The 23,941-nt window shown below is 54.4% G+C and overlaps 10 protein-coding genes across 10 annotated transcripts; 4 read left to right on the top strand and 6 right to left on the bottom strand.

The window, feature by feature from the left end:
* Positions 1 to 107: 107 nt before the first annotated feature.
* MYCGRDRAFT_62778 (uncharacterized protein) lies at positions 108 to 880 on the bottom strand (the record flags this gene model as incomplete). Its single annotated transcript, XM_003849497.1, has 4 exons — positions 108 to 284; positions 337 to 458; positions 512 to 648; positions 704 to 880. Coding segments are annotated over 4 exons (612 nt in total), but the record flags the coding sequence as incomplete, so codon positions are not given.
* A 204-nt stretch (positions 881 to 1,084) lies between these two features.
* On the bottom strand, positions 1,085 to 4,335 carry MYCGRDRAFT_75953 (uncharacterized protein; the record flags this gene model as incomplete). The annotated part of the gene is made up of 3 exons (XM_003849496.1): positions 1,085 to 2,835; positions 2,891 to 3,910; positions 3,967 to 4,335. The coding sequence occupies 3 exons, from the start codon at positions 4,333 to 4,335 to the stop codon at positions 1,408 to 1,410; spliced, it is 2,817 nt and encodes a 938-aa protein (XP_003849544.1).
* Positions 4,336 to 6,357: 2,022 nt separating this feature from the next.
* On the top strand, positions 6,358 to 7,663 carry MYCGRDRAFT_47206 (uncharacterized protein; the record flags this gene model as incomplete). Its single annotated transcript, XM_003849514.1, has 4 exons — positions 6,358 to 6,398; positions 6,499 to 6,879; positions 6,931 to 7,091; positions 7,164 to 7,663. The coding sequence occupies 4 exons, from the start codon at positions 6,358 to 6,360 to the stop codon at positions 7,661 to 7,663; spliced, it is 1,083 nt and encodes a 360-aa protein (XP_003849562.1).
* Positions 7,664 to 7,688: 25 nt separating this feature from the next.
* Positions 7,689 to 8,260, top strand: MYCGRDRAFT_105810 (uncharacterized protein; the record flags this gene model as incomplete). Its single annotated transcript, XM_003849515.1, has 1 exon — positions 7,689 to 8,260. One exon carries the CDS (start codon positions 7,850 to 7,852, stop codon positions 8,081 to 8,083), a length of 234 nt encoding a protein of 77 aa, XP_003849563.1.
* Positions 8,261 to 9,489: 1,229 nt separating this feature from the next.
* On the top strand, positions 9,490 to 11,636 carry MYCGRDRAFT_75949 (uncharacterized protein; the record flags this gene model as incomplete). Its single annotated transcript, XM_003849516.1, has 7 exons — positions 9,490 to 9,686; positions 9,741 to 9,860; positions 9,926 to 10,090; positions 10,140 to 10,644; positions 10,696 to 11,132; positions 11,201 to 11,390; positions 11,448 to 11,636. 7 exons carry the CDS (start codon positions 9,652 to 9,654, stop codon positions 11,634 to 11,636), a joined length of 1,641 nt encoding a protein of 546 aa, XP_003849564.1.
* A 627-nt stretch (positions 11,637 to 12,263) lies between these two features.
* On the top strand, positions 12,264 to 12,786 carry MYCGRDRAFT_95977 (uncharacterized protein; the record flags this gene model as incomplete). The annotated part of the gene is made up of 2 exons (XM_003849517.1): positions 12,264 to 12,266; positions 12,322 to 12,786. 2 exons carry the CDS (start codon positions 12,264 to 12,266, stop codon positions 12,784 to 12,786), a joined length of 468 nt encoding a protein of 155 aa, XP_003849565.1.
* Positions 12,787 to 13,393: 607 nt separating this feature from the next.
* On the bottom strand, positions 13,394 to 14,490 carry MYCGRDRAFT_75944 (uncharacterized protein; the record flags this gene model as incomplete). The annotated part of the gene is made up of 2 exons (XM_003849495.1): positions 13,394 to 13,560; positions 13,635 to 14,490. 2 exons carry the CDS (start codon positions 14,173 to 14,175, stop codon positions 13,394 to 13,396), a joined length of 708 nt encoding a protein of 235 aa, XP_003849543.1.
* A 630-nt stretch (positions 14,491 to 15,120) lies between these two features.
* Positions 15,121 to 16,836, bottom strand: MYCGRDRAFT_75941 (uncharacterized protein; the record flags this gene model as incomplete). Its single annotated transcript, XM_003849494.1, has 2 exons — positions 15,121 to 16,611; positions 16,668 to 16,836. 2 exons carry the CDS (start codon positions 16,734 to 16,736, stop codon positions 15,121 to 15,123), a joined length of 1,560 nt encoding a protein of 519 aa, XP_003849542.1.
* Positions 16,837 to 18,992: 2,156 nt separating this feature from the next.
* MYCGRDRAFT_105805 (uncharacterized protein) lies at positions 18,993 to 19,809 on the bottom strand (the record flags this gene model as incomplete). Its single annotated transcript, XM_003849493.1, has 3 exons — positions 18,993 to 19,397; positions 19,452 to 19,556; positions 19,758 to 19,809. The coding sequence occupies 2 exons, from the start codon at positions 19,551 to 19,553 to the stop codon at positions 19,011 to 19,013; spliced, it is 489 nt and encodes a 162-aa protein (XP_003849541.1).
* Positions 19,810 to 19,919: 110 nt separating this feature from the next.
* MYCGRDRAFT_75935 (uncharacterized protein) lies at positions 19,920 to 22,894 on the bottom strand (the record flags this gene model as incomplete). Its single annotated transcript, XM_003849492.1, has 7 exons — positions 19,920 to 19,986; positions 20,044 to 20,125; positions 20,180 to 20,451; positions 20,502 to 21,615; positions 21,749 to 22,072; positions 22,174 to 22,529; positions 22,584 to 22,894. 7 exons carry the CDS (start codon positions 22,892 to 22,894, stop codon positions 19,920 to 19,922), a joined length of 2,526 nt encoding a protein of 841 aa, XP_003849540.1.
* Between the last annotated feature and the right edge of the window lie 1,047 nt (positions 22,895 to 23,941).

Below are 23,941 nucleotides of genomic sequence, written 5' to 3'. Positions count from 1 at the left end.
TCGACGATCCTCCGCACCAGCACTTCCATCGCTATTCTGACGGCCGGATCGATGACCGGCCGGACGTTGACCTGGATCGCGATATCGGGAGTCGGCGGCAGCGGCTGCTTGCAAAACGTGCTCAGCGTCATGCTCGGCGGCAGCTTCAAGCCCAGCCACATTGTTCTTTTGGACGAAGTTCCTATTCACAGCGCGACATTGTTTGAGCTGTTCCGCTGTCTTTTGAAGTTCTCCGTGCAGTCGCTGATGCTTGCGTTCGACGTCGTGGAGATTCAGTGTGAGGCCTTTGTCACGTCAGCGGTATTCGTACTGCGATATCGCAAAGGCTTCACGGACCTTCGATCTTCTCGTTGAGTCGCTGGATGTCCTCATTCGCCTGACGTGCGTTGCTATCGAGTTGCTCGCTGATGGATCGGTAGCTCTGCGTCAGCTTCTTTCCGAGGAATTGCTGATAATTGCTGGTGAAGGTCAGTCAGCATGCATCCACACCCAGCAGCGCTGCGACCCGCACATCTCCTGCGACATCTGGTAGCTCCAGAATCCGAGTCCTCGACTGACGCAGTCCATGATGATAGTGGGTGAAAGTCCACTGAGGATGCTGGTCTTGTAGTCTTCGGACGGATTCAGTGAAGTGCAGACGGCGTCATCCTGTGTCGGTCGGTGTCAGTGATGGACGACACGCCACGGCATTCGTCACCCTCACGAGGAGTTCGAGCTGTGCGGAGCATGCCGGGCATATGCGATGGCCGTCTTTGGGATTGGTGAGTCCAAGGTCGTCGGCGCATCGGAGGCAGAAGATGTGGCTGCAGGTGGTGACCACCGCCTGATCCAAGCACTCTGCGCGGCATTTGATGGCGTTGCAGTGAAGTGTGGCGTCCATGGCGGGCGGCGGTGATGTCGGAGTGCGTGGGAGAGAGTTGAACAATGTAAAGTCGAGATGGAAGGCGCAGAAACCAGACGCGAGATTCGAATATGCTGAAGTGAAAATAAGGTTTTGTAGGCAGTCGAGTAGAACTATGTGAAGGAAAGAAGCGTGAGAAGGTACGACTGTGCGACTCACAAATTTGACGGACACCACTTTCGACACGAGGTGCAATCTTCTCATTCCAGCTACATACAAAATAAATGAGTGCTCCTTCGTAGATCGCCCGAAGATGAGGGCACATCCAGACAACTTTTGCCTGCCCGACCCAAATTCAAAGACTCCGCGCAAGGATGGGTATTAGATAGGCCGTGAGAAAAGGTTGACAGCATGACAGTGGTGCCATGCTGCGCAGTGAAGCTCGCAGACAGATGATGGCGGAGCAGGTATCGCCCTTCGCCACCTCAAGCCCCCTTCGATCAATCAACAATTGTAAGGACAGGGAATCTGCCTCGTGATATACGCTTGCTGAGGGGGCGTGGTAGTCATTGACCATGCTCGGCAACAGCTTGTTGACGTTCCAGGCCACGTGCGTTGAATTTGGTGACAGGCTGCTCCTCCTCCAGCGCCTCGAGCAGCTCACCATCGACGATCTGAGCGGGCACCTCAGGAATGCCCTCCTCATGAGTGCGGTACTGGCTTTGAAGGCTGTACCGCTGGGGTGTGGCCGTGGTACTCTCACTAGCGACACTCATGCTGGTAGAGCTACGATCATGAACCAGCTCAGGCGTGGGCGGCACATTGGACGAGCCTCGCTTCGGATGAAGATAGCTGGATCTGGCCTCGGATCTGTTGTCGCCAGAGTCGAAATCTGACCCGTTGTCGTTGTCGCCATGGCCGGACATGGAGTCAGCAGACATGCGCTTCTTCGAACGCTTGCCACGCTGCTTTCCGGATTCCGATCGTGAGTCGTCATCGCCGCCTTCACTGCTGACGGTCTCGGCGCGGCGGGCCAGGTCCAAACCTTCCACAGCGGCGGCGCACTGCTCGGAAATGTTGCGGATGATGTAGGCGATGGCGTCCGTCTTGTCTCGGAGGTGACGGTCTGCAACGTCAGCCATGTTGGACCCAGATCCACGTTTGCGTGCCGCGGTAGTCATGGACATCCGCGACTCCAATGGGGAGGAGGCTTCCTCACCATCTGTGCGGTATTGCGACATGCGCGTGCTTGCTCGAGAGGAAGCTCTTGACCAGGCGGCACTCTGTGGACGGACCGGGCTGATCTCGGCTTGGTCCTTCTCTGCGCCTTCCACTCCCGTAGCATTCGTCAGTTCAGCCGCCTCAGGCACATCGCCAATCGATTTGACAATGTGTTCCATGTGGTGAGCCTGCCCGTCGATCAACGCACGTAGATGGAGAACGACTCGTTGAGCTTCATCCCGCTGGCGGAGAAGCGTGACGTTGGTGTGCTGCAGGGCAGACAGATCCTTCTTGTTTCTCTTCCGTTCTCGCTCGAGCTCTTCTGCAATCTCCTGCTGCAAGACCAATGCCTGCAAAGCATCGTCTCTCTGCTTCTCCGTGCCCGAAAGACGGACCGTCAACCTTTGAGAATCGTCCTTGTGTTGATCGATCATGGAATTCAGGCGACGGTTCTCCCGCTTGTGGCCTTCAATCTTGATCTTGAGCTCATTCGTCTCCTTAGTGAGCTGCTCAGCAAATGTCTGGAACTTGAGGAACTGCTGCTTCCAGCTCTCCAGCTCTTCGACAAGGTAGTTGTTGCGCTTCGAAACCTTGGAGAGCTCCATATCCATGCGTCCTTTGAGGTTGATGAAATCTTGCCAGGCTTCCATGGCATCGCGAGAGTACTGATTTCGCTCGCGGACAATCTCGTTCAAGTGTCGCATGGAGACCTTGGTCGTCAATGGCTTCTTTTGCGCTCCACCAAAGACGGCTCTAACGCCGGTGTTTTTGCCCTGAATCAACAATGTCAGCAATCGATTGTGACTATTCACATCAAGGAATACTCACCAATTTCTCACACGCGTGGTCCATGACCTTCATGACCTCGTCCTGGTTCCACCATTCTGGATCGTGAACACTCTCGACTTCGCCACGCATGACGATGATCTGACCAGCCGGAATGAGCTTGCCGCCGCCGTATGCTGACCGGAGGTGAGAAGGCACGCCCGAAGGAGCAACATCGCCATCGAGAGCTTGAGTCATCCGGTTGATGAGCTTGGAGCGTTGGCGGGCGGTCCATGCTGTGGGCGGACTTGAGGTGAGCACGAAGTTGCGGTCGAGATCCACAACCAGAGCATCTGATGGTGCTGTGAAGAGAGTCCGGCATTCCGCAGTCAGCCCAAGGATATATGGACCAGGTTCTTGCACAAGTTCGCGGGCATGGCGAGCGTGCACCACGGGAACATAAAGACCGCTCCACTCGTATACACGGACCATGTAACGAACAGTCTCCGTGGCCACGGTGAGCATCGCAGGGTAGTGAGAGATGAAAATGATGCGGCGTGTAGGTGATACCGCAGCCTCGAGGATCCCAACAATGTTGGGAATCGACAGGCAGGAGAATAGAGGCCACATGGCAAAGTTCTGGAAGCCCGTTGGTGCGGAAGGGAATTGATAGCAGAGCGCATAGTCCTTCATGTCGATGCGCACCAGGTCATTCAGGCGAGGGGCTGGAAAGCTGAGAATGCGGGACACCTCCTCAGCGTGGAAGAGATTTGTAGCCTTGTTCCAATGGATCCACATGCCACGAAGGTAGTCGCCGAGGAGGTTGTAAAGTGGATATCGTGACAAGAAGGAGAGACAGTATGGGATCCAGTACGTCTCGCCAGGAGAATCGTAATAATCGGCCTCGGTGCGCTTTCGCAGATCTCGAATCGTTTCGGCGCGCTTCTCGTCAGCACGAGACCACACTCGCAGTGCAATGCCGTACAATGTGTGGGAGGAGTCCTGCTGGAGTACGAAGGAATGGTGCACGCAATGTGGCTGAGTGCTGCCGGTACAAATTTCGACATCGTGAGGGAAACATGCCTGGGAGAATTGTCAGCATACAGTATGATGGATGTGTCCGTGCGGTTTCGACGTACCCTCATTGCTGCATGGAGAGAGCGGGCGATGTCGTTATCCTGTTCCAACCTCGGACTGCTTCCCAGTATTTCAGGCAGCCAGAACTGCCCAACAGCACCTTTGAGATGGCCAATCTTGCCTTGGACTGGTGCCGGAGCCTTGACCCATTGTGATGGTTCCCTGCCCACACCGCACACCATGTAGGCATGAGTGAGGGTCTTTGGCGCTCGACTGCTGGACTTGTGCTGCATCGTGGCGCCTGGCAGTGGTTGTGTGATGCGCGAGTGGAGTGATGAGGTCCGGTTCGGGATCACGACACTGTCGTCGTCGCGGCTGACAGGTCGACCAGACTCGATGGATCGAGGACGTGAGGTGAATGAAGGAGCCATGAGGGCCGTTTTGCCAGACGGCCGATGCGGAGTTTATTGCAACGCTACGATGCAAGTCGGCCGAAGTGGTGATGGTAGAAAGGGGCTCTTGGTTTGCGCCAGGTCGTTGGCGCCGCTGCACGTCGCAGGCACGGTCAGACTCAGGACGGGCCGGATGGTCTGCGGTCGTACGGGCGTTGCAGTGATATACAGCAGCAGAAGGGCAATGAACAGAATGATAGATGGACGATTAGATGATGGTCAGCTCAGCTGCCGGGAAATTGGAGGGGAAAGAGAAACGACGGTGCGGAAGAGGCTGAGGTGAGTTGGACCAAACCTGCACATGCCGCGACGGAAGATGAGTGATATGGCTGGCATGCATGTTTGACCAGGGTGCAACCTGATCCCTGCATGCCCCGAGCGAGCTCCTGGCTCATGCAGCGGCACTGCTCGGACCGTGGAGTGGCGGGTGGAGGCCATGAGCGAGTGTAGTCTGTGTGTAGTCTGTGTGTAGTCTGTGTGTAGTCTGTGTGTAGTCTGTGTGTAGTGGGTGTGATGTGCCGGGTACAAGTCCGTCTCAATGGTCAGTCGTCGAGATGGCCACTCACTAGCGTCCAAGCCGACTCTCGCCTTGGTTCTTGCGCCGATCAGGGCGGCCAAACTCAATTGGATGATTCGTCCCGTCCGCCTCTCGCGTCGCACTGATCATCATTCCACGTGCGTTGCCATCGTCGAGGGAGGGATGTCCTGATGAGTGTATGCCATTGCCGGCTGCTTCTGTTTGTATTTTGCCTCCACCGTCAACCAGCAACATGTACCAACAACACAAACCCACACACCTGCAACTCGAAAGTAAATTGCACGACATTGGTCATTTCGGGCGACGACCGCATGGGTGCGATGCGACTGCAGTAGTGTGTCAAGCTTGGAGACCGGGGTTCACCTGCAAACGCCTCGCTTCCCCGATCGTAGCTTGTCCGACTCATGCACCCGAAGGGCCAAGGCCTCTCCAATTCGGTCTAGAAGAGCAAGGAGCTGATGTTGTACATATTGTCTTCAAGTTAGGATGTCGCTGGGAAGTTCGAATCTGCGATGTGGGCTACTATCTGCTGTGCATGGTAGAGGTGACAGGCACTCTTTCCAACTGTCCTGTCTGTCCATCTGCTTCAGAATGAGCGATTTCGGTCCTGGCATGCTGATATGTCACCGCTGCGATGCTCGGTCTCGCAGATCATGCTACGGCGTGACAAGGCATTGTGGCCTGCATGACGAATACCGACGGCCCCAACACCAGTCTGACTCGCATTGCACATCGCCCGCACGAGGACCAAGGGCTCGGACATGGCGTGAGCAACATAAGGTCGACGCTTGTTCTGCTGATCATCACAGTAGGGAGACATGAAACAAGCGTGTACCTTTTGGGCAGGCGCTTGTCAAAAGATGTTCTGCGTTGAGGCTTTGTGATCATCGACTGTGAGAGTCAGGCAATGTGTAGATCCAGGCCCATCATCCCGTCCGTCACTCCGTCCAAGCCCAGCCGCGTTGGCCATCCTCCGTCGAGTTGTCCATGCGAGCCTCGGAATACCAGTAGTCTTCTCCGCTTCTCCACGACAGCAGATCGTTTTTGGGCAGCGAGATCTCTCTCTGTATCTTTGACATTATTTGTAGCAGTTCAGTCTCGCTGAACTGAAGATCGAAAGCGGACGCTCCCGCTCCGACAGCCGCGAGTCAACGGCCACTATTTTACGCCTCCAACGCGCCTACAGAAATCTGAAACATCCACCTGCATCCACACACACTCGGGCAAGAACTTTCATCGACATCACTACGCCTACGCCTTCACTTGCTTTGTATCCAGGACGGCCATCACGCTTTGCATAGATTCATCTATTGATGAACGCCAATCCCATCACAACTCTCCACCAAAATCCTTCCACTTCGCAATATCACCAACAGCGGCGAGGTAGGATCGCCTTCTCCGGCTGTGCCCGTCCTGTCGCAAGCAACGTAGTCACAAGAGCACAGCGCAACGATCTGTCCGTCATGTCCGACGAGGCTCTCTTGTCCGAGTTGTGCACTATTTGGTAGGTCGACGCCTTTCATCGTCATTCTATCAGCTCTTTTCCCCATCATCATCACGTGCGATTTCATTCATCTCGACCCCACTTGTGCTGACTCGAGTAGCTTCACGGAAAAGCCCAAGTATCGATGCCCAAGATGCAAGACCCGCACATGTTCGTTGCCTTGCTACAAGCGCCACCAGCAGAGAGCTTCGTGCAATGGCAAGCGGGATGAAGCTGTCTATGTCAAGAAGAGTGAGCTCGCCACGCCCGCCGGTATCGACCGCGACTACAATTACCTCAAAAGTGTTGAGCGTACCATCGATCATGCCAGTCGCGAGGCCCAGGATCGTGGCGTCAATGGCAAAGATGCGAGCAAGGTCTTCGAAAGGGGTCTGCACCCCGAAAGTCTCCTGCAACGCTACCTGACCATGAATCGCATCGCCGTCAACCGAGCTCCTCGAGGAATGAGTCGTCAGAAGACCAATCAGACCCGCTCAACAAAGTACGCGCTGGCCAGTGATCATCGGATTGACAGGTACTGACAGTTCCGTAGACGCCAGCATGTCATGTGGACGGTCGAGTGGGTTGATGCGCACGGCGACCGGGACATTCAGCATAATTGTCTGGAGTCAAGCACCGTGGCCGACGCTCATCAGCTCATGCGGCTGGAGAAAGATACAGCCGAGCGCAAGTCTGCAGCTGGGTCATCCTCGGGTCGCAAAATCAAACGGCGGAAATTAGATGCACTTCCCATTGAGACACCATCTGCTGAGGGAACTGTCCAAGATATATCCAAGGTCGAGGATGTGGGAGTCAGCCATTCCACTGAATCTATTACCGACAATCCTCTGACCCAGGCTAACGGTCTGGACGCGACAACTACCGCTGATGCTGAACCCTGCACCAAGAGCGACCCAGCCGCAGAAGCACATCCCGATTCGAAACGCTACTTCTATTTGCTCAAGACTGGCACAACCTCGGCATCGAAAGTTCTCATTCCTTTGCATGCGGGAGACAGCATGACAGAATGTCTAAAGAATCGCACTGTCCTGGAGTACCCCACCATCTTCGTGCTACCAGATTGTCCGGACTCGCTGCCGGACGGCTTCCTGCTCGACAAAGAGTACGACAAGATCCGCAAGGGTGAAGAAATCGAACTTCAAGATGCTCTGCGGTCCGCCGGATCGCTTCCAGAGAAGGAGATCGTGCGATCTGAGTCCAATACGCCTAGTCAGGTCGACGCTCAACGAATCCTCGACATGTTGAAACGTGATGTGACAAGATAGGCTTGTCCGAACGACGCTGAGCAGGAAATCACCAATCCACCAGGACACTCCCTGATTTTTCGAAACTGGACGGCTGGCTTCGCGTATCGCACAACTTCTGTGGAGACTTCTATCCTGACACGATGTCTGAGGTATTCGGCATGTGTCTCGGGCACAACCTTGCATTGATCCCTGCAAGCCATCTTCATGTTTTACACTGTTACCTTGAAGGCATCGACAGTCGAGCTTAACAGACTCACAGACCGAGATTTAGAGCGCAATCCCGCTTGCGTTCACGCAAAGGCGCCCAGCACGGCAAGAACACGGGCGAAATACCGTTGCGAGAAGAAGCAGACTCGATGCCGAATCATCAAACATCACTTCGTGTCAGCGCTGTCATCTTGGCCAGGGAATCCATGCTTCTCCACACAACGCTACTGAAAGATGACACCCATCAAGCACCCGGTACCCGGTGAAAATGTTCCAGATCTCGGTACTCCTCCACATAACGCGTTGAAACGCAAGGACTCCCGTCCGATCCCAACCGGCATTGAGGTGTGGCGTGCAGGATCAGGCATTGTCGTGCCCAAACTTTTCTTTCGACCAAGTTTTCAACAATCTTCATCCGCCTCCTCGTTTCGAACCTGTACAGCATGAGAGAACGAAACCGCGATCCGCACCTTTTATTCGATATCCTGCGCAACACATGTAGCATGGCTATGCTGTCTATCGTGTGAGTCTATGCCCATTGTTCTCGTAAGAGTCGAGTGTGCTGCGATGGTGTCGAGACTCTTTCACTCCTTGCAATATGGGATGTTTGCAATGTTCTGGAGCTCAGCTCCGCTTTCCACCTACAGTTCTTCATCCTGGTGGGTATCCGCTTTTTGGACATCGTTGCGGCAGTACGGCGGATCACAAGGTCGGCTCTGCCGAGATCTGGATAAGCATTTCCCTCGCATGATTGGAGCAGTATTCCCTGAACAGGAAACCCGTTGACAGAGCATGCTTCTATTTTCCAGAGCTCGGAGCGGAATCCATCGCTACGTTGCACCATTTGGGAGACTACCAGCCTGGACATACAACATACAAGCATCAAATTCCAAATGTGTTCATCTCGAGAGACGTTCATCAGAACTGGGCTGGGTAGCTCCACTCACCAGCATACGGCAGAGCCGCTTCGCTATTGTTGCCATATGCGGCATGTCTGTTCTAGACTTGTGCCGTTGCCTGCGTCCGATGCGCAGAACACAGATCTGAGGCGCCACTTGCCCAGATCTCGAGCTGCTTGCCACTCGAGATTTGAATTACGAGTGCCTAGACTTGCCAAATTGACTGCAGCGGAGATCCGCATGCACCGCACCCTCAGTCCTGGATGCCAGAGCTGCACGGCAGAACAGCTGTTTCACGGCTACAAGACTCGAAAGATGGACTTTCACACCAGCAAAGATTCATTGATCCGGCCAGCAATCATGTTCCTCCCACTCCGCTCAACCGAGTCGTTGACATCCCAGATGTGGAATAGGACTGGACATCTCCATGAGCCACTTTCAATAGTAACACGACAGTCGTTGGCGCTTCCGTTTCGCCGGGACGAGCTGATCACTCGCCTGCGCGCTAGTTCCGCGAAGCTGGTGAGCACCCCGCATCTGCTTCCGCGCGACCCTTCGCAGCCAATCTGCTGGCGCAACGAGCAGGAGCTTGGTACGAGAGCCCCACGGGGTTGACGCAGATCGGGAAGGTCTGACGACGTCCGGCTCCCTACGCCGCCTGGCCGCGAACCCCTCCCCCGCCTTTCTATGTTGGCAGACGGTTCAGTCGACCCAATATGGAAACTTCGGACCCGCCGTGGAGTATATGTTGAGGCCATGTCCTCGGACAGGGAGGGGTAAGAGAGATTGCTTTTCTTGAGATCGTTATACACCTTCCGTTCCTCACAAGACTTCACGATTGAACGCAAAGTTCCCCAATCGCAGAGCCTCGCCTATCGAATCAAGTCTTCGCCATACAAGATGGGTTCCGTTGGAGAGCCAGACGTTCCTTATACGTGAGTGGAACAGCGTTGTAACACAGCAGACGGCAAACTGACCATATCATTCAGGGACGTGCTCCTCGTCGGAGCAGGATTCGCTACATACACTCTTCTCAACAGACTCCGCAAGTTGGGACTTTCGGTCTCCATCTATGAGAAGGGTGCTGCTGCTGGCGGTATCTGGTACTGGTGAGTAGCAATCAGGGAGAACAGCTTGACCACTGTTCCTTTCGTCGAGGCTAACTTGACTGTAGGAACTGCTACCCAGGTGCTCGCGTCGACTCGGATACCCCGATCTATCAGCTCTTCGACAAAGAGCTTTGGGAGGACTTCACCTACAAAGAACGTTATCCTGGCGGCCCGGAGCTCAGGAGATACTTTGAGCATGTCGACAAGAAGTGGGGCGTGAGCAAGCACACGTGAGTTGTACTCGAATCTCCGAGTCCATCGTCGATTGACTAGTTACAGTACATACAACAAGTGTGTGGAGCACGCCAACTTCGACGAGAAGACGAATACCTGGTTGATCGAGTGCACCGACGAGACGACCATCCGCTGCCGCTGGTTCATGCCCAATATCGGATTCGCTTCCAAGCATTACTCCCCTCCCTTCCCTGGCTTGAGCAACTTCAAGGGTGACGTATTCCACACGGCGAAATGGCCACAGCACAATGTCAGCCTCAAGGGCAAGCGTGTTGCGGTCGTTGGTACAGGAGCTTCCGGCATCCAGACTATCCAAGAGATCGGGCCCAAGGTGAAGCACCTCACCGTCTACCAGCGAACTCCCAACATGTGCCTACCAATGAACCAGCACCCATTGGATCAAGAAGAGGAAGAGAGGAAGAAGAAGGATGGAACATACGAGAAGCTCATCAACGACACCCGCAGCACGTTTGCTGGCTTCACCTACGACTTTGCCGAGAAGAACACATTCGACGATACCCCAGAGCAGAGAGAGCAGTTCTATGAAAAGGCACGTACCTGGGCGCTCTCCTGAGGTGAGCCTTGCTAACTTAAGACACAGCTATGGCAAGAGGGCGGCTTCCGATACTGGCTCAGCACCTACAAGGACATGCTCTTCGACAATGAAGCCAACATGGAGGCATACAAGTTCTGGAGGAAGAAGGTCCTCGCTCGCGTCAAGGATGAGGAGAAGCAGAAGATCCTTGCACCAGAGGTCCCACCTCACCCATGGGGAACAAAGCGCCCCAGTCTCGAGCAGCGCTTCTACGAGGTTGTCGACGCCGACAACGTGACCATCATCGACGTCAACGAGAATCCCATCGAAGATGTCAAGGCCGAGGGTCTTGTCACACCGAAGGGCCTGCAGGAGATTGATATCTTGATCCTTGCTACAGGCTTCGATTCGGTCACTGGCTCGCTTGGCCAGCTCAACATTCAAGACAACAAGGGTCAGACCATTGCCAACCACTGGAAGGACGGATGCAAGACATCCATGGGGTGAGTTGTGAACAAGAAATCTCCGTGGAGGTTCTCTCATCACCGCATACATGCTGACTTGTGTACAGAATTGCCATTCCTGGCTTCCCCAACATGTTCTTCTGCTACGGTCCACAGGCACCTACTGCCTTCTCCAATGGACCTAGCTGCACCCAGTTCCAGGCCGAGTGGATCGAGGAGTTGATGAAGCGAGTTCAGAAGGATGGTATCACCCGTGTTGAGGCTACCGACGAAGCTGAGGCCGACTGGTGCAAGAGGGTGAGCAACATCGAACATCAACATCCAAGTGGAACATCTCGCTGACACCACCCACAGATGAACGAGAAGTGGGACGCCTCTCTCTTCCCACAGGCCAAGTCCTGGTACCAGGGCGCCAACATTCCCGGCCGCAAGGTCGAGCCTCTCAACTGGTCCGGCGGCATGGTCGAGTACGTCGACTCCCTACACAAGAGCTTGGAGAACGACTACCAAGGCTGGAAGATTCAGAAGGAGACCAAGGCTTAGGTGGAGAGTCTGATGATGAGAATGTTCACGATTTGAAATGTTGTATATGTTGTTTCGATTCTCTTTCCGGATGTTGGCTTAGAATGCTAATTTAGATCCACAACAACGAGTGCTGTATAGTCCGTTTGATGTGCCGTTGAACAGTGACTGTGTCTCATCACCAGAAGGGCGTCCTCTGCGTGGACGAGGGCGTGTAGGTTGACTGGTATATGCCATGGAGTCTTCGAAGTACGATAGTAGGACATGATAAATGGGCTTACCGATAAGGTAGCAGATGTGCTATACAGTCGTACAGGCAAGTTGGCAAGACTCGCCGATCAATCGTACAGCCCAGATATCAAAACAGGAGAAGTAAGGTATTGTCGGAGTTGTTGCACTCCTCAAGTCTTGGCGTTGGGGGCATCGTCACTCGGTGCCTGCCTGCAGCAGCTTCACGCGTGCTCCGGCTTGTGAAGCTCCGATCGGCGACAACTCACTTCCATCAACCAAACATCCACCACCATCAACCACGACCATCATCCCACCCACAATACATCAACGCCATCAAACCGACGAATCTCACTACGACACACACATACCACACGAACGTCTGCCAACCACAGTAATCACTCCGCGCTCCTCACCATCATGGTCCGTCCCTCTGCCTCACCTGCACCTCATCACACGACTAACACCCACCTCACAGTCTCTCCGCATCGTTCCATCAACCGCACACTCCACCCTTACATCACCCTCTCTCGGCGCACCCTCTGCTCCCGGCGTCCACGATACCCTCCGCTCCAACCTCGCCCTCAGCACGCCCGCGCCCAAATCCACCACCTTCTCCTCCGCCGACATCTCCTCCGCACACCCTCTCGAATCCCGCCTGGCCAACTGGCGTGCCCAGCAAGAAGGCCTCAAGATGTCGCTCTTGCGTCGTCAGTTCGGCATCGCGGAGCCCGTGAAGCGTCAGATGGAGTTGAGCATTGTGCGCGCTGGCGAGTGGCGGCCAGCCATGCTCCAGGGAGGTGGTACTGCTGGTCTGCACGCGGATATCTTGTCTGGTAGAGATACGGAGATGGGCTGGGAGGATGTGTTCACTGGTGAAGAGATGAGGGAGATGCCCGATTTCCACACGGAGATGGAGGGACGTTTCAGGATGAACTGGTAGATGGGATCGCTGGTCGGAGGACGAAGAAGTGTCACGATACGGATGGAACGTTGAGGAGTCCTGCTCATCGAGGAAGGTTGCGGAGGATGGCCTTTGCTGTACAACAACACGGCCGATAGACGACGGACTGCGAAGGTGATCCGTCTCTTGCTTTCGGCTGCATTCACCATGTGCATTAGTACGAATAGAGTCCGATTCAGTGTCGCACATCTTGCACGTCTTGCACTCCCTTTGTCTGGCATCACAACGTCAGTCTCCACATCGAAGTGCAAGAGGATTGAGAGCGATAAAGTCGTGGATGGATCATTTCATCATGGAACACGAGACTCCGATATCTATGCCCAGTCGCTGTACTAACGCCGCCCAAACCCATGCCCAACTGAAATGACTGCTTCGCAAACACGCGGGTTAAAGAAACGCAGCGCCGCTGTTAGGCGCTTTCGTCGTCTTGCTCTTCTGCTCAGTGCGTCCGCACCTCAGCACTTCCATGCCGTCTGTGAGACCAGCTGGATTCTTACACGTACCTCACTCTTACCAGCGACGAATTGCTCCGACTGCCCATAATCTCAGTCTGACAGACTCCGCCTACTCAAATCATTGCCCACGCTCATTGAACAACACAACGGCACCCAGCTCCGCTATCCTCCCCATCTTGTGCTCGCAAAACACCACCCTTACCGGTGCTCTTCGCCGCAGCGTCGTCGTCGTCAATCAAGTCAGCCGGCTTCACAGTCATATGAACCACATTCGTAGTATCCATCTTGAACGGAAAGTCTGCAGCAAGGAGACACACCTCAGTCAGCACATTGTCACTCCCACGCCACGTCTCCCCCTCCATGCCTACTCACCTTTTAGCACACCCTTATCCTCAATCATCCTCCCCATCAAAATCAACCGTATACTGCTCGGACTCGCCGGTCGTGGGTCCCACTCATTCCTCCAATCCGTCCAGATGAGCTCTTTGAGCTGATAGCCACTCAATTCCCTCGGGTCAAAGTCACCGCCCGTTGTCCGTGCCTCGACTTTGCGGTTGCGCAGATATCTTTCGTCGACTTTGTATGGATGCCGTGCGCCAGTCGTGAGCATGAGGGAGATGTTGAGGGTTGGGCCGGTTGGCGCTGAGGTTGGATGTGCGATCGGTGCATCGGTGGCTGGTCCCAGAGCTTCGGTCTGTGTTCGAGTGAGCTGCGGAGAGCTTGAGGGGACATCGAGGGCTGTTGATGTGGGTGCGGGCGTCCTGTCTGGTAGTGGTATGGCTGGGTCGTTCATATCGACGGCGGCGGTGGCTCCTGCGGTGGTATGAGGCTGTTCTTTTCGAGGTGTTTCGACACCCACGTTCGTCGACGAAGCGGCGCCAGCGACTGTGTCCGCCTCTGGCTGCGAGGCCATGTTGAAACTGCGCTTGTCCTTATTCACCAACTAACGCCTCTTTCCTGGTCTGAAACGTCCTCGAGCTTCACAATGCCTCGACTCGAGAGCGTTGGAGCCCTGACGCTCGCGCTTGTCTGGTTTCCGAGTAATGCTTCAGCCAGAGGGTTGGATATGAGAGCCGCTGCGTCTGATGTTGTAGCTTCCGTGGCCGCTGCTGCTGATTGCCAGTAGGTCAGTACTGGTATCGCGAGCGGATTGTTGGAAGTGAAGCGAGTGGTGAGCAGTTCGGCGCGTTGCAAGGTTAAGAAGAATAATAGCGATCTTCAGCAAAATGCAGAGAAACCACAAACCACCGGCGCAGACAAGAATGTGGACGAGTGATGATGTTCGAATGAGGGCGCGAGTGGTGGATCCTCGAGGTTGGACGCCGTGCCAAAATGACGCTGCAGTTATCGGCGATAAGTCCGGACGATCCGATATGAATGAAGGAGACTCTCGTTTTTATTACACCACCACTACGATTTGAACGGGCACTAGAAACAGCAAGCACACGCGAACGCGTTGATCGACTCGTATCTCCTAGTCGCCATGTTTGAGACCGTCGTGTCGCCACTTCACCATAAGGGCCAAGTCGACGACGAATGGCCAAGAGTACCAAGTGCAGCCCTCAACATGTGCCTTCGATTGAGAGAGGCTGGGAGTAATGCCGTCGCATGAAGAGTTGACATAACGAAGAGTCGAGGACTCGCAACGCTTATCGTTCGTCCTCGACCTACGGATCCTTCAGACTGTGCCCGCACCTGTAACTTGACAGATTCTCTCGATATTCGAGACGACATCCATATCGCGCCGAGCCGTAGTGTCTTGGACAGAGGGCTTTCCCAGCAATTTGCCTCAAGGCGCGTGGTCTTTGCGCCTCTGCGCGCCTGTCTGCGTAATTCCTTGCTCGCCTTCTCCTTTTCCTTATTCATCATCACTATCCTCCTCCATGCCCATATCCTCCATCTCATCAATCAGCTGGTCCATCGGAATCTCCAAACCATCATCCTCTCCATCGTCCGTCTCCATCTCACTGATAGCATCAAGCTCCCGTTGTTGCTTGTACATGTTCATGCCAGCTCTCAACTCAGGATCAGCCTCGAGATCCTGCAAGAACTGCTCGTAGTCAATCTCATCACGGTCCTGATCTTGCTTCCTCGGCTTCATATCACCCTCCTCACGCGCCATGCGCTTCAGCTTCCAGTTGCGTGTATTGGCGCTCTTCTTCTTGCGGCGCTCGTAGTGCTTCTTCACCAGTATCACATCTGGGATTGTGCCGGAATACTGCTTTGACTCCTCAAGCGCCTCGTAGTTGGGGTTATTGAATTGTGTTCCAGAAAGGAGGTATCCCATGGCGGTATCTCCAGCGTGAAGAATTCCTCCCAAATGTGTGCGAATGAGGTATGTTGTGTCGTTTACACCAAGATCTGACGACCTGCAGACAGTGGCTTCCGCCAGGAGGAAGCGACCTTTTGCAGGGCCGATGGGCTCGATATCCATGACAACGAATTCGATGAGCTGCTGGACGTCTGCGAGGGGTGCAAAGGGTGTTCTCCAGTAGATCGGCGTGCTGAGGTCGGCAGTCTGGAGGGTATTCGGATCGATGACATTCACCGCCGTTCCGATGCGATGACAAAGAACGAGCGGAGAGATGTTTCCAATCGCCTTCGCCAGCTTCGGCGGCAGCGCAACCAGATCGTCCTTGCAGATCGGCACGAGCTCACATGAGAATGTGAACTTATACGACCTGACAGAGGTGTGGGTGTCCATGGAAATCAGCTCCTGCGCCTTCTTCGTCCGCACTGGTGTGACGGAGTTGAGGAAATCGCAAAACTTCTCCGCCTGGTTTTTCGCCGCAAAGTAGAAATCAATACCATTGTGCACCTCTTTGATGTTGATCGTGTCCTTGTGAGCACCTTGTTTGAGGATGAGCTGTTCGAGGTAGAGGAAAGTCCTCTTGTGAGGGACCTTTTGTCGCACTTGCACGACCGAGCTCCATGTGTTATGTGTGAATGACTTCTGGCAGTCGGGGCACTGCTTGTATTGCTGGACAAACTCGACGTCGAAAGTTTGCTGTAATATCGCACCTTGCATCGCCTCTTGTTGTACTGTGATCTTGACTTTGATTCGTCTCGAATGCGGCTCGGTCCAGATGAACGAGGCGTCTATTATCCGTGTCTTGTGAAGTCCTCTGAGTTTTCGTAGACAAAGCGCGAGGAGTTCTCTCGATTCGGGAGCGGCGACAACCCAGGACGTTGGCGGCGAGAGCCATCTGTCGCAATCTCTGCACATGAGTAGGATGCCGTCTCGTTCGATTCCTTGCGTAACATCCATGGTCAGTTTGAGACAGTCGGTACAGATGGCACCCGCGGCCTGTGTGCCATCGATCGCAGCACCGCAGTTGTAACATAGTACCTGTGAGGAGCAGTCAGTATGTTGTGGTCAGTTCTTGCGGGCGAGAGAGTCCGTACTGTCGGAGAAGTCATTTCGCGCTGTGCGGGCAGCGGCACCGAGCCGTCGATGTCCATAGACATGGCCATGGTGAGCAGGTCAGCGAGGTGTTGCTTGTATCTGTGGTCCTTGGGCTGTTACGGTAGCCCTTCGGTTCAAATTGGAAGACGGGCGTATTTTTCAAAGTTGTGACTGACGCCACAGATTGATTTGGAAGAGAACGAACTTGAGACCAGGGCAAAGACTTATCGATACCGCTTCGGCCCGCACTCCGAGCCCCAGTACGACAGGAGGCCGGAGCAGAGCTGTTCAGTCACTCCTGTGTTCACACATGTCAAGGGATCAGAGAAGGCACTGTGCACAAGAAGGGACATCTCCATTCAATGGAGCGTTGTTACTTTTGTGGAAACTGTCAAGGTAAAGGACTGCCCAAGCTGTGGCCTACGCTCTGTCTGTTTCCCTCCTCATCTGCCTCCAGTGGTCATGTCGAAATCAGCTCAGATGCTGCCGCATGTGCTATCACTGCCAATCAGATGCCAATTTCGATGCTCGCGAAACTCTTCGCGAATGAACTCATATCTCTTTTTCCGCACCAGCTCCCGGCCTTACACGCACCCCTTCAGCGTTTTGCGCCCGACCAGGCCAATGCCCCGAACTTTCCCTTTGGCTTGTGGTCGAGATGGTGCAGCCCACCATTTGAGGCCAACTTCAGTTTCCCGATCGGAGGCGCCAGGACCTTCTTGCCGACGTGTGTCCAGCCGGGATCGACCTCTTCCTTGGCCGGCGTCGACGGAGTTCCCAAAGTCAGCGTCTTTGGCTTCTTTGGCGCGGCCGCCTTGCTGGATGGTACCGTCAGGCCAGTTCCAGCCGAGTCGGCCTCGCTTGAGTTGATACTGCCGCTGCGTGGTACGTCTCCCTCATCCTCGGTGTCGGCCTCCGCTGTCACTGCACTGTCCCGACGCTCATCCTCAACTGAAGCCTCCCCTTTCTTGGCGGGCTCCTTGGAGTCCCACTCCTGTCCGTTCTCCACCAGATCACGATACGCCGACTTGTTAGCCCAACGCCAGAAGCTAGCTTTATTCCGGGCGGTGTTCTGGAGCTCGTCGTGATGATGGGTAAGATCCTTCCTGATGGCCTCGATCAGTTCGCTGACGAGCTCACCTTCTTTTCCCATAGCCTTCCCGTTCACCTGAAAGACGTCCAACAATCGCTCCGTCTCGCTGGCTGTCGTTTCCGGATCGATGCTCATCTCCTCTTTCTTGAAGTCTCTGCGCGCTGACTTGGTGTTGCAGGTACTCTTATTGAACTTCAAGTTCTTCCTGATCTCCAGATCTTCGGTCAGCTCGTCGAAAGTCTGCTCCCCCAGCTCGTTCTTAACAGTCTGCGCTTGCGGATGCAAAGCTTCAGCCACGCGCAGGATGTCCGCTGAGGTGACCACCTTGTCTCGAGTGAGTGCTTTTGTCGCCTTCTTCGCCTTTTTCCTTTCCCTCTTGGTCGTCCTAGGGGTATCGAGGCCGGGAGTAGGTTCGTCGACACCTTCGACGATATTCAATGCCGTGGCAGTGAGCGGTGTTCTCGGTGATTTGGTCGCCGTTGGTGAGCCAAGGAGCATCATGGCTATGGCCTCTTCATCCGCCTTGAGCTTTTCAATCCGCGCCAGAATCTCGGCGATGTCACGGTGACGCTTCTCATGCTGCTCGTCTGTCTTTTTGCAGGCACTGCATCGAGAGCTCCAGTTCTTTCGGAACAGGGTGTGGTAGCGATGGCACCATTCGACGTGATTGCCCAAGCACACGGTGCGGCATTTGTCGTGAGAGAGCGGAGTTTGGCAGATTGGGCAGTGGTGCTCTGGAGGTATGGTCAGCCAGCAAGTCGATACAAACAGGATGTCTGCGCACTACGCACTCAATCCGCCGCTCTCTTCCCACTTGAACAGGTCAGCAGGCATATCCGCGGTGCAGTCGGTGTTTGTGGGTTTGTGATGGTGGCGATCCTCCTTTTGCCAAGATGACGGCCGCCGCTTCTGCCTGGACTTTTTTTGGTGAAGTGGGCTGTGGTGGTGACTCTCGAAGTGCTGATATTGTCTGGACGATGAAAGAGGGCAGTCGTTGGCATAGTCGAAGGGACGAAGAGCGAAGGACGGAGAGGCGCTGCTTTCCGCTGCTGCATGTAGCGAGAGACGAGAGAGTTGCGCACTCGGGTGGACGTGGGATGGAGATGCCGACGGACGACTGCAGAGAACCTTGGCCGAGTTGCGTTTCGAGTTGCAGTTGTTGGAATGGTTGGAGGTTGCAGGTTGACGGCGAGATTGCAGTAGGCAGCATCCGGCGAGGACTGACAGGGGTGACGGGTTTGGTGGGGAATCACGTCGAGGGGTTCTGATTTCGGGACGTGTTCGAGAGCGCGCGTTGTCGTTTGAGGTATGTGGATGTTGATGTTCGGTGTTTGGGGAGCAACGGGAAACATTTTCTCTGGTGGGGCGTGAATAAGGTATCTTGGTGAAGTGCCTCAGGGATCAAGATTTGAGGCGTCCGACGTTTGTTCGGGCAAGGACGACTGTCGAGTGGTCTGCGAATTCGGGTGACTGCCTCGCAAAGTGTTCCAGTTTGATTCCTTGTTCGAGATGCCAACGTCGGATGATATGCGGTCAATTCTGTCACGTTACACCGATCCGGCCAGGCGGGTCCTTCTTGCATGTGATAGATGCATCGTCGCGCGGGATACGCGCGGGCCACGGCGGCTTTGCTGTGCTGTGATCCTTTAGCTACCGTACTTTCTGATACGGCAGTTATGTTTCCCCTCACCATAAGATAGCAGTCGAGTCGACTTGTTGTCGTAGCTGGACATTCGATCGAAATGCCGCGCCAAAGTATTTGTCGTCGTCGCCAGCAAGAAGTCCTGCGCATGATCTGTACGCTGTCAGCATGTATTGATCTTCCAGAGATGTCCTGCTACGTTATCCGCCAGTTCAATGCCTATCCGAGCGCATGTCCTGTTGCCTGTATGACTAGCGGTCCCTGGAGGTGGCCCGGCAGCTGTCCGATGACGGCGACCCGTTTTGCAAGCCAGCCAGACACATCGAAGTCCGCTCGTCCTGCGAAAGTACCTACATGGTCACTGTTGTTGAAGCATCACACAGCATGAGTACGATCCGAGTGAACAGTCATTCGATAGCCATCATGCGCGAAACATGCAAGAGAAATCAATACACAACCTTTCCAAAAGCTCCTCTCGTCCGTCGTCGAAGCCCACTCCACATCGACTTGCTTCAATCAATTGTCTTTGACCAGACGCACGCCTGCGAAGGCATATGGGTACCGACGCTGGTAAAAGTTGATGCTACACCTCCTGTCAGCGCTTATCTCGTGTCTCGAGACGGACGGCAAAGTAACTTACACAGTCTTTCGACCTGCATATCGAGGCATCGTGGCCCACGAGCCACCAACAATGATGTTGTGCTTCTCGTCGTAGAAGTCGGCTAGAAGACGTCAGCCATCGTACATTCCATTCTGCGGCACGACGTGCAACTCACCGCTGTACGCTGGGTACAATTTCATCGGCTCAAAGCCCTCTCTTTTGTCCAGCACTGAGCTGGTCCACTCCCACAGACCACCCATTTCACCCTGTCCAGCAAGCTTGTTGCCATTTGGAGTGACAGGCATGGGGTGCCAATATTTGAAGCCTACGTTCGCCGTGGAGAGATCGGCGTAGAGCTCCTCGGAGGATGGACCAGCTGCAGCGCCGGAACCGTTGATAGAAGGCTTGTGTGGTGGCGACTCCTCCACACCGTCGTTCACGAGATGTCTGCGGATGTTGTTAGAAGAGGTCAATGGATCACCACCGCTCGTACATACCCGTTGACTGCAGGGATTGTTTTTCCAAGCGCGTTCAAAGCGTCAGTCTTCTTCATCGTTGCGGCATAAGTGTATATGCTGCGTGCCTCTTCGACGGTTGGGATGCGTCCTCCCATGTACTTGGCGCAGCCATGAAGTTCGTCGTATGAGGCCGACACGGGCCAGTCGAGTGCCAGGCGAAGCGGCACCGGGCCGTACACCGTACGTACAGCCTTGTCGTGGACGAATGCGTGAAACGCAGCATGGCCGTTGGAGAGTCCATTTGCTTCATTTGATTCCGAAACTTTGTGGTCCATCCATGAAGCAGGGATGTCATCTTTGTTGTTGTCGATGAGGTACTTGGCGAACTCTCCATTCGTGATGGGTCGTGCTTGAGCTTTGAACGCAGGAACCTTTACGGTATACCGAGGCTTCTCAACATCCCATCCAAAATGTCTTACTGGCCCGTCGGGTGTATCTGGATCGTTCAGTCCCAGGGTAAGAGTTTGTTCGGGAATATCGAACCACTGGTTGGGAACCGACTCTCTTTCGGCCTGGATTGACATCTGCTCAAAGTCTGGCTTGATCACACCCTCAGGCGGCAGAGTCTTGTCACTCTGGACCATCATATAAAGCAGAGTCTCAAGGTGCTGCACCTCATGCTCAAACCCAAGCCATAGCGCTCGTCCAGTCCAGGATTCTTCGGTGGCATGACCAGACTCGTACAGATCAACGACTCTCTGTCGGATCTTCTTCTGATACTCGACAATCACGTCCAGCTCCGGCCAGCTGTCGGGAACCTCGCTATGGGCGTGGCAATGCTCCGGATTGTCGACGTCCGGATCGATGCCTCGTTCGAAGATCTTACGGAAATACTCCGGCTCCGTGGGCTTCATTCCTGTAGCCTCGCAGATCTTGATGTCGAAGAACGTCGGAATATGGCCCAGATAGAAAATGCATGCATTTCGAAGCTTAATCGGTTTGTGCAAAAGCTCCTCATTGGGAATCATTTGGCGCGTAACTTTGTCCCAAAGCAACCAGAGATCCTGCCATTCTCTGAGACTTGGCACTGGTTGGAACATTTCTGGCTTGACTGGGAACATGGCTGTGATGGGCTTGGCAAGCATGTGCAAAGCTGTGATGAATGAGTTGTTAGTTTGAATGATTTCTGATCAAAGGTGCTCTGCTCTCGGCGGAAGCGGCGGAATCCTCTGGGCATTACAAATGTTGTCGTAAGGGAAAAAGTGGGGTAGATTTGGCAGACTGACCATAACTTCCGGCAGAGTTGGTGAACCTCGCTCCTTCAACCAGTCCGGCATTGGTGAACAAGGTCAGAGCTTGGTCGTGGTTGTACTTGTACGATTCCTCAATGCGAATCTTCTCGCCAGCCTTGAGAGATACGCCCTCAATCTGCATGTCCTTTTGGGGGATGACGAACGCACGATGTCGCTCGCCTACCGTGTCGTACTCGCCCATAGCTTGCCAGTCGTCCGGGGCGAAAGCCTCGTAGCCGAGCAAGTCGTTGGCATGCGACAGTCCATTCATGATGAATTGGTGTGTGACACCGTCTCTGTCATTGTACGCATGATACACTGTAATGTTGTCAGTAAGTCGTTGCACGGCTGATGCGCCTGATGCGACCAGAAATGCCAGCTCCAAATCGGCATAGCAGACGGAATTCATCATCGCATACCTGTGTCAGGCTCTTGACAGGCGTCGATGCCAATGATCAGCGTGTCGTTCGGCTGGAGGATGCCAGCAAACTGGGCGAGAAATCCAACGGCTTCTTCACGGTTGAAGTTGCCAATGCTTGAGCCCATCGACAAGATTGCTTTCGGCTTTTCGGCATTCTCTGGCTTCTTCAGCCATTCAAGACCATCATCGTATGTCCCATGCAGACCAAAGCATTGTACATGCTTGAAGGCGCCCTTTGGCACCGCGGCGAGAGTGCGGACAAGCTCGGAATGCATCAAGTCCAATGCATAGTACGAGACCCGCTTCTCAGCCCGTTCCAGCGCATCGAGAAGGATCTTCACCTTCCGGAGATTGCTGCGTTGTATGTCAGTTTGACGACCTCACCCAGGGTCGTCCGGCAGTCCGTACCCGCTACCCAATTCAAGCAGTATGGCATCCTGCGGGATTCTCTCGGCCATGCTGACCGCATGCCTCTCCAACACGGCAATCTCCTGCCCGGTCAAGTAGTATTCCTCCAGATATGTGATGTCTTCGAAGAGCTTCAGGCCCTTGTTGTCGTACAGGAGCAATGTCGGGAGAGTCCGTTCACTGCCATCCTGGGTATTCAGTCCGTCTTTGATGAGTTTCTTCAACTCAAAGCCGGCAGTGTCAGAACGAATGTCGATGATGTTGGGCACAGTTTCCTGACCCGGTGGATCGACTTCTTGAGTAGAGCCCATATTGGCGTTTGGGCGTGGCAGATGTGGTTGTGGAAGTCTAACAAATAAAGCTCCCTCGAACTAGAAATAAAGTAATGATGGTACAATGGATCCGGACCGAGTCAGCATCGCAAGTACCTTGTGTGTAGGGTTCAGGGCGCTCGGCGGAAACTGGGCAGGCACAACGTATAGTGGCAAGGGCCACGGATGGTAGTGGTCGATCAGCATCCAATGAAGCCTCAGTCGGACCCACGACGGAGTTGTCTTTCCCTCACCTCTTACGCGAGCGTGCATGGCCAAGGCCGAGCACGATCGCACGCCATTATTATCCGCAGCGTGGCTTGCGACTGTCCGATCTCATGCAGCTGCAGAACGGCCGGAAGACGAATACCTATTCTCTCCGCCGGCAATGTGGTGCAGCAAGCAGACCAGTGCAGCTTCGAGTGAGCATCGCAGAGAACCCTCGATCTGGTATGACACGAGCGCCGCAATCAAGATCGTGATGGGCTGGGAATAACTACCGAGATGTCAATGTTCGCATGGTGAAATCGATGTACGTGTCCAACTCGTGCCCATCCTGATGCATCTGATTGAGCCGCCGCCTTGCGGGGAAGGTTTGGTGAGGATCTGCCACGGCCAGGTACAGAGACCTCCAATGGCTGCAAGCTGTGAGACAAATCGGAGCAGAATCGCATGCACTCGTCGTCATTCAGCGGCTCCCATGCGAAGCTTAGCAAGCAACTTGAACGGAACCTGACGTGGAGAGGTGGATCGATGACACCCCCGACCCATGTCTCCGATGCGGATGAGGCATGGAGTTGAGCCCGGCAGATCTCTATTTGTGGGCAGTGCTGCGTGGGCGATAGAATGTCTACACAACCAAAACCCAGCCCAGATGATCTTACTTGCTACATTCTAGCGACACGTTTCCGAAGAACTGGTCCTCTACCCAGAAGTATCATAGCCCGAGCAAGGCTTTTGCGAACTTCGCCACGGCTGTCTAAGTTGCAGGCGAAGCAAGCGTTGGAAGCAAGACGAAATGCACAACAGAACAACCAATTTCATGAT

This window comes from Zymoseptoria tritici, chromosome 9 (genome assembly GCF_000219625.1).
Source record: "Zymoseptoria tritici IPO323 chromosome 9, whole genome shotgun sequence".
NCBI lineage: Eukaryota > Fungi > Ascomycota > Dothideomycetes > Mycosphaerellales > Mycosphaerellaceae > Zymoseptoria > Zymoseptoria tritici.
Note: the sequence above shows the minus strand (reverse complement) of the source record. Positions and strands in the feature narration are given on the sequence as shown.